Raw genomic sequence first — 9433 nt, 5'->3', positions numbered from 1 at the left:
CAAATTCTTATTATTTTCCAACTGTAATGACCTTCAATTAAATATCCCAAAACACATTTTGGGCAGTCAACATCAAGTGCTGAAATTGGGCTTTTAATTCCCCTTGTTGGACGGTTTTTTTCAGTCCAATAACTTAGCAGACATGTCCATCTTTTATCACCTTTCTTTACTGGGTCAAGTAGTTAACCCTACACCCAAAATTGACGGATCTGAGACTTCCTATACATAATACATACAATACATATATGTCATTAACAACCATAAAACACCACAAAAATAAAACAAAAACGCAGATCCAATCTAACTCTTATTAAATTGAAAATTTCGACTACTTAAGTTGAAACTTAAATTTCTTGATACGATCTCATTTTCGTTTTCTGAAATTGATTCTAAATATCTAATTAATAACTTTAGAAAAAATCTAAACCATTAAAACACCTATAAATTCAAATTTAAATTTTTTCAAAAAATTTGACGTTCATGAACATCTTGAACAAAAAATCTTTAACTCTTTCAAATCTCTTAACCATTGGTTGAAGAAAGATTAGAAACATTTTTATTTAATCAAAATAAGTTGAAAATCACTTAGAAATCAAAGTTTAGTTTGGAAATTCAAATTTCACCATTATTGATCTCAATTTTTTACATAATCCATTAAACTCAAACCTTGATTCGTAAAAGCAAGATGCACAAAAACATGATAAAGAAATAGAATCTTGCCTTGTTTGGGGAAGAAAAATGAATGAGAGATTAAATTTTGAAAAATTGGTTTGGAAAAAGAATGAAGAAATTGATGTTTTTTTTACAATTTCTTTAAAATTGAAAGAGACTTTGGTGTTTGGAAGATGAGAAAATCACAAGGGTTAGGTTATTTAGAGAGAATATATGTGGATTTGTGTTTAAAATTTTTTTTGAATGACCACAAATGAAGAGGGAAGATGTGCGTGAAATCGCAGGGTGCAGGGAAAATAGGCTAATTTTTTAAATATTGGTATAACTGCATTTGGGCTACTCCCAAATTTAATCCTTTTACGAATCAGTCCCATTTTCTAGTTAAAAGCCTTTTGCTCGATTCTTTTTAAAATTAATTTTCTTTTTCAAAGCCGTTTTAAGGAAATATTTTCCGGTTACTTAATTCTGAATTCTCAAACCTAATTTTAGGCCATAATTCCAAAAACTAATCTGGGGCCCAAATTAACAAAACCGGATTCACTAACCCAAAATTATCATCTCGAATTTTGGGATGTGACACCTGAATTAGTGGTTCCTGCAAGATTCGGTAGAGGTATAAGTATAAGGCATGTGAATAACAATTGAACTACATGAGCGCGGGCTACTTGAACCACCAACCTGAGGTTTATAAGGCCCTTACCTGCAACCATATTACTACTTAGGCTACGTTAAGCCTTAAGTTAGTAGTTTGAGTCATCTGCGCCTAGGTAACTTGATTATTATTCACACGTTTTATAGTAACATATCTCCTAAATCTTACAAGTACCACCAATCAAGGTGCCCCTTTCTGTGAACTATACAAGACTCTCCTCAAAGGTTGGACACAAAACTCCAACACGAGAATAATAACTTTGGTTATTGTAACCTAATTGACTGCTTGACAGGCAATATTTCAAAGATTTCTCTCCAACTAACAAACTCACACTCAATATAATTTAGTTTTAGCGTCACACACAAGGATGAATTGCCCTCGCACCCTATAGTTTAATAAAAATCATGGCTACAAAAATCTGTTCTTGGTGTATTAATTAGTGGATTAGAATGTTCGTACTGATTATCCATCGTTGCTAGATATTAGCAAACCATGGTTAATTTTTTTTTTTTAAAATTCCAATTAGAAAAATATACCTCTCTGCATCATCAATTCAACGTCATCCTGTTAGCCTTCGTCCACCACAAACCAGATAATGCTTCGAGTATATGTAAATGTTTAATCCATTACAGAAATCCTCAACTGGTAGAACAAGCAGAGCAAAATACAGAGTGTTTTACAGCATTCCCTTTACAGACCGACATTGTATTTATAAAACTATGAATATAGGAGTGGAGTCTGAAAGATTAGCAGATAACACAAGAATTGGGATGGTCTTCTGCAAGGACAACACGGTGATATGGAGTCATGTAAGGATTGTATGCCTTGTAAGCCTTGAGAAGCTCAGCAAGTTGTTCGCTTTCTTTCTTTTTGTTATCATCCTTCTTGGCGCCTTCATCTTTCTTGCCTCCACCATCTTTCTTCTCTTCTTTGGCTGGTCCCACTGTTAAAATCTGAGTGTACCATTGTTTCCTTAACTTGCTCACCACCACCACTGGGTCAACTTCCCCTATCACTGTTAACTTCTTATCCTTCATGTCTATCGCGATTGAATCCACTCCTGATAGCCCAGACACTGCTTTCATGGCTTTTTGTTTCTCTTTGTCATCTTGTAAATTTAATTTCAACACTACTTTCTGTAACAGAACCACATACAAAAAAGAATATCATGTCAGAGACAAGAAAACATCCCTGTTCTGAATCTGTCCTGTCTATTAAGACAAGAATCCTATGAAAAAAACTAACATCTTTTAGTACAGTTGCCATCACAATAAGCACTTTAGTTGATGAAAACAAGTAAATCCTAAAAAAAAGAACTTTCAAACAAGAGTCAGATAGAAAGATACTAAAGATGGTTACTTTGTTATTGTTTTCCAATATTAGTACTAAAGAAAACAAGATTTGATGTTAAAAAGCCAGTGGATGAAAACATAAAAACTAATTGAATAATGGAAGATTCATTCTCTGCTGAGAGATTGGGATAAGAATAGATTAAAAGAAGGAAACTTGAGACCTTCATTGCTGTTGAAACTTGAACTGTGACCTAGATTTTATTAAACTACAACATGTGAATTTGCAAGAGAGACAGGAAGTCACAATATATAAACAAACAGAAAGAAATTTTATATGCATCTGATATAGAATTGTTCAATTCTTTTCATGTGTTTGAATAATGTTTCAGAAATTACATTTCCAACCAAATTTAAAAATGTACTAAAAATAAAATGAGAGAAAAAATAGGAGCAACGTGGAATATGAACAAAGGGTTTGTGTCCAAATTGCACAACTCTGACCATTTCCCTGTCTAAGTAGGCAAAGAAGATGACAAACCAAACCTATTTAATATTTATTGATGAATTTACTAATAATGACTCATTTAATATATTAAAAATGATTTAAGAATATCAAAATGCTTTTATTGCCATTGTCTAATACGAATTTATAAAAGTACTGATTTTTGAAATTATGATCTGTAGTGATATTGGACTCCATTGCTTTTGGCTCTTGTAAGTTTTTAAATCGTAAGAAAAATATAATGTTGGATTTTAATTACTGGTAATTACTAATAATTTACTGGGCCGTGTATAATATTGTATTCAATGTACAAAATGGATAACTTCCTATTTTACTGTGAAGTTTTCTTTTGAAAAAAATTATATATTATGGGGGCTTTTGAATATTGTAAAAAAAAACTTAAATAATTATCAAATTAAGTTTCTTCAAAATCAAAAGTTGAAAATGTAAAGTTTTTATTTTACCTTCCGATTGCATGCCCAATTGCAACTTAATTTATTAACTAAGAGAGTAAAAATATGAAATAAACACAAACTTTGTTATGCATTTCGAAACCTATACTTATGAGAATTTGTAAAAGACAGTAATTTAAGTTTGACTCACTTACTAAATTATAATATTCCTCCTATACATTAACTAGACTACTCTCTCCACTAAGACTTTCCCCTTAAAAATTTAATTACAATCTAACTAATAAAAAAAATTTGTTTACAATAATATGCACTAAAATGTGTTCCTCACAGTGAGCAAAATAAGGGTTCTCAATCTCATACAAATAAACAAACTTTCTTTAAATAGATATTAAAGACTTGTAAAATCTCCAATTGGTGTAAACCTCTTGATCCTTGAAATTAGTTTGATCAATTCCTCAAGAAAGAATAAAATACTAGAGATCTTCTATGAGTAGTCTTTTTAGAAAAACAACTCTCTTAAAATAAGGAAACTCGATCGCATTGAAAATCTTCAAAGAGTTTTTACTTGATTTGTTTTCTTTAAGTTTTGGCTCAATAAAATGTTACTAAAAATCCTCCAAGCCATCATGTTCATTTTAGGAAACCTCTTGATTTTACCTCCCAAAATGGTTTAGTTTAAAAATTTCGACACTAAACCAAATTTCTTGTCATTGGATAATTTTAGGGCGTTACAATGAGTTAGGGACTAAGATGTGGTGGTGATGGGGGGTGGGTATGTGAGAGATGAGAGTAAGGTAGTGAAGGGAGTTGTGTGGGGAGTTCCTTTAGGTTTGCTCAGATAATGAACGACTACTACAAGGAGATGATGATATTGAGAGTATTAAAAATACATAAGTTTTTTTTAAAAACAAGAATTTTAAAAAATCGTTGAAATTTTTTTATAAAGTTTTCTATATTTTTATTTTTATTTTTATTTTGAAATTTTAAAATTTTAATATTTTTTTGAATTACATATATTTAATTTTTCTATATTTTTATTTTAATTTTTAATTTTTATAATTTTAATCCAAAAATCGACTTGTCATAAGTGACATGTCACACCATGTCAATCATGTTATCAATTGATGTCTCATACCGCATTGGATAAAATGGTTGATCATTAGTTGACTAATGGTATCCATCAAATTTGGCCTTATTTTGAATTGTTTTTTAAACATTATGGGGAAGATCTAAAAAAAAAGGGTTGAAGTGAGAAAACCTTGAAACATTAAGGGTGAATTTTACAATTATGCCATAAGATTTTAAAAGCACTAACATGGCAATTTGTGTGATAGTTCATGTATGTTTTATTAAAATTCAAATAATAATAAATAGGCAAAAGGGTCTAAAAAAATCCTTTGTAAAAAAATAAAAAAGTCAATTGAACCCTTAAGAAAAAATGCACCTAATTGAACCCTTACGACAAGAAACAAAATCAATTAAGCCCTTCTATTAACAGATGTTGAATTTGGTTCCCTAAGTGTAGTATATTTGTTTGTAAACTTGTAATATTTTCGTACAAATTGGTTAATAAAATAATTTATGGTTTACATTAATATACTTTGTATAATGTCCTCATGTGGTATTTGCATGCAAAGGAAAATAGAAGCAAATATTGGCTTATTAGTTATCTAATGTTTAAGCTAATATTAAACGGTATTACGTGGTCAAACCGTAATATGAAAAGATAACTTATATTAATAGACGAATCTAAACATGTCATTAATCTAATTGGAAATAAGCAAATCGATTGAAAAAATAATATGTCGTCTATCAAATCTAATTGGGGAGCTGCCTTATCTTCGGTATCAAAGCGGATGACTACTAGAAGATAGAGACATAGATGTGATTGACTAGACTAATAGTACATTGGATCGGACCCAAAAAGAATAGATCCTGAATCCGTTTATGGATTTATTCACTTGTGACGTTCATAATGTGACATACCTTAATCCTGAGTGTATGACAGACTATGTACATGTGACTTGTATGCTTTGGTGTAAGTAAAAGTCTGAGTTCGAATAAAGAAGGAACTGAAAGCTGGTGTGTTGGGTATATGACTTCTGCAGTATGTAACGTCATTCATAATAGTATAATTCATATCCCGAGATACGAGTAAATGATATCCTCTCATTGACATTACATGATAGATGAAAAGTAAATACGGCTATGGGTCATTCGTTTTTGTGATGAATGACTTGATTACTATTTGATAGTAACGACTTTTCATAAAGGAAAATGCAATGGTTACCATGAGATAAAATAGGATTATAATGGGAGAGTAGATTTATCCCAAAGAGATTAAGGATACCCTATAAGGGTTATACACTTATGACAAGATCATTGGATGAGCGCGGTTCGAGTTACTTTCGTAATGGTATGTCATTAGGAAGAGCTCTGTCATGATACTATAGTGAAATGACACGATACTATAGTGAAATGACTTTGTGACTAAATGAGTTTATAATTAATAGGCGAAAAGGAAAAACTTAATTATAAATCATTTGAGCCCTAGTCACATATGTCTAATTAGTCCCTCTGCTAACTCGTTGAAACCGAGAATAAATTGCATGTTGAATCAAATGAACAAAAATGAGTAGAAATAGTAAAGTTGGAGAAATGGGAAACATTGGGAAATGAATGCGGTTTTATCACTAAATGAATATGACTTTAAAAATTAATTTATGGGTTTTCAAATTATTATTTATTTAATTAAAAATTAAAGTTCGAAAATGGAATTAAATTAATTGGTCATAGTGAACCCATTGAATGTAGAAATATTAAATATTTTTCTCATAGATTCTTTGACAATAAAGTTGTAATGATTTTAATGGAATTAGAATCGAGTTGAGAAAATTATTTAATTGAGAAATTAATTTATGATGTTTATTTTGGAAAATAGAAAAACATGTATTGGGTTGGATTGAATTATAAAATACTGGGTTAAAAGTCCAATAAGTACTTATAATTGAAACCGATATGGAAGAGACCTAAAAGCCCTTCATGCTAATTATATGGGATGACAAACCCTAGTATATTTAACTAGAGTTGCCCCACAATTGTAATAGCTTGTTTCTAGTGGTACCAGAAATGGTGGTTTCGAAACGCCGTTTACTAATGATTGAGTCAATAAGTTTTAATATTTAATTACTTTATTATATTATTATATGAAATCCTGGTTTGTTAATTTAATTGATTGGATAATCAATTTTAGTATAGAGATGAAATCGTAAAGGTGGTAAAAGTTGACAATTAGGGATTTCTTTTGTTAGTGGTAATATGATAATTAATTAGGGACTGAATTGATTATTCAACCATTTTGGTAGTTATTGGTCGGACAGGTGTTGGCTTTACATTACCTATAACGATGTTAATCTTAATTGATAATTAAATTTGACATATATATATGTCGTAACATAGTGGATAGAGGGAAGGAAAAACACATTCTTCTTTCTTTCATTTTCTGTATCACAATCTTTCTTCTTTGTTAAGCTAAGAAAACTCAGTCAAGCTTTGTGCTCTTGCAGGGTAAGTTAATTCGATTTTGTTTTTCTTGAATTTGATGTTTTTGAATTTTTTGTGCTTCAATCTAACTAATAGCAGTGTTTGTTTCCAAAACTGTTAAAGATTTCTTGAGATTATAATTGTTGAATGCTTGGAATTATGGTGTTAAATGTTTAGATTAGATGTAAAGTTATGAAAAAGGATTACTTGGTAAAATGAGAACTTTTTAGTTTTAAATAACAACTAAAATAGAGACCTTTCGAAATCAAGTAAAGATTTCTATAAACATTACTATAAAGGGCTAGACAATTTAAGTGTTAGACAATTTAAGTGTTAGGTTTAAGGAAAGCTAGAGTGATGGAAATGAATTGACTTATGTGTTTCATAAGCTGATGAATGATGTTGTTTAATAAAAATTGAATCAAAATTATGTTATAGATCAAGATTTGAATTCACCAAAAGAAGATCGTGGGAAAGGTAAAGTTGTTGAGTAGACTTTATTGTGGCAAGTTATCATTTCCTCTAGGTAAGTTCATACAATATGAACATTACTAAACTTTCTTTCCTTCTGTTCTTAAATTGTATAATTGAAAATTTAGAAATTTAGATTTAGTTTGTTAAAATTATAGAGGAGAAATAATGTATCATGTTACGAAGAAAGGTGAATGAAATTACAAAATGAAAGTGTCCCGATGAACATAGTAAAAGACTTATACACCTGGTTACATGTTATTTCCTAATGGTTTCGAGATCTGGTATTTGTTGCAGACTGAAAGATACATATGACAGATTTAGCTTGGATTAGTAATCTAATGTCATTTTAAAGGTTTAGCTTGGACTAGTAACCTTATATGTACATACAGCCCTGGCCAGACTTTCATTGTGTTGATAAAGGTTTAGCCCAGACAAGTAACCTGACACCTTTGTATGTGATTAGCTCGAATGAGCCTCTGATTTGAAGCGTACCTGTGTTTTGAGTTATTTTATGATGTTCATCGGGTAATAGAAAACGTGTGAAATGTTCAATTAGCAAGTTAAGAAATGAGGGGAAATGTAAGGTATGAGAAGGAATTTGATATGAAGAGTGTTGTTATATCATGTTACTTACTCGATATACTGTATGTAATGAAATATATGCACTTACCTTGTTGGCGAATTGTGTCGGCGGGTAGGTAAACTGTGTTTGCGTATTAAATTATCATATAATTATTATGTGAGGTAAGTTAACTATTGAATTTGTATGAGCTTACTAAGTATTCTTAATACTTACACCTAGATTGCATTTATCTTGTAGATTTTGAATGTTCAGAGTGTGGCAGTCAGATCAATAAGAAGTTCACACTATCTGCCGAAGTCATGGTAGACTCCTAATTTTATTTAAGTCAGTCTAGGTGGCATGTATATAGTCGTTTGGTCATATGTAAACACATGTTAGATTTAGAAGGTGATTACTTTGGACTTCGTGGTATATGTGAATAAATGAATGAATTTATTTTTGGTATGTTCCACGTTTAAGGATTCATGGGACCTATCACAGTATCGGTATCTACGAAACAACCTGCCATTTTAAGTATTTGTAGGAAATTTACCAATTTAAATGTTCGCCTTACTTTCCGCAATAATTGTGTCCTTGAGATAATCTGCTATTTATCTATTTGAATTTCATTGCTTAAATGAATGACTCACAGGATCCACTCGTCACTTATTAGTCAACGACATGGTCTGCCATGTATGTTTAAAGTATATGTATGAGTTTCACATGGTAACCCCTTTTAGCTCATTTCCGATGACTGGACCAGGCAAGGGGTGTTACGCCAATCCTAGTTACACTAGGATTTTGTTTTTCTATTGAAATAAACTTCTACTAATTCAATAAGGATTTCACTTCTTCCTATAAATAGGTGACACAGGTAGGGCTAAATAAACAACTTTGAGATATTGTTATTCTACTCGAAAATAGTGAGAATTTATTTTCTAAGTAGAAATTCTATTTTCCAGAATAACAATTCTACCGGTTTCTATTGAAGAGATCTGATTTCCTACGAAAAGAAAATAAATAATTTCTAGTTCTGTGTTTGAGTTGAATTCGTTCGAATCCACATTCAAAGCAGTTCATGTTACAAGAATAGCGAAGAAGATTGTTCGGTTGAAAGTCGAAAACGACAAGGATCTGTCTAGCCGAAAACACATGTACAATTTCGGTAAACGGTTTATTGCTATAAATATCACAAATTAGCTCAGTTTTCAAAATTTTAATTTTTCACTGTGTAATAAAATTGTTTTCAAACTAGATTTTTCCAATGGAAACCGTTGGTTGACCAAATTGGCTATTAACAATACTATCATGGCTAATAAATAT

The 9433-nt window shown here is 30.8% G+C and overlaps 1 protein-coding gene across 1 annotated transcript; it reads right to left on the bottom strand.

Moving 5' to 3' along the window:
* Positions 1–1950: 1950 nt before the first annotated feature.
* LOC108468277 (heavy metal-associated isoprenylated plant protein 39-like) lies at positions 1951–2954 on the bottom strand. Its single transcript, XM_053018462.1, has 2 exons — positions 2838–2954; positions 1951–2460 (listed from the first exon to the last, which is right to left on the bottom strand). The coding sequence occupies exons 1-2, from the start codon at positions 2841–2843 to the stop codon at positions 2071–2073; spliced, it is 396 nt and encodes a 131-aa protein (XP_052874422.1). The 5' UTR covers positions 2844–2954; the 3' UTR covers positions 1951–2070.
* Positions 2955–9433: the final 6479 nt, after the last annotated feature.

Source organism: Gossypium arboreum, chromosome 8 (assembly GCF_025698485.1).
Source record: "Gossypium arboreum isolate Shixiya-1 chromosome 8, ASM2569848v2, whole genome shotgun sequence".
Taxonomy (NCBI): domain Eukaryota; kingdom Viridiplantae; phylum Streptophyta; class Magnoliopsida; order Malvales; family Malvaceae; genus Gossypium; species Gossypium arboreum.
The sequence above is the reverse complement of the archived record's forward strand: the minus strand, read 5'-3'. Positions and strand labels throughout refer to the sequence as shown.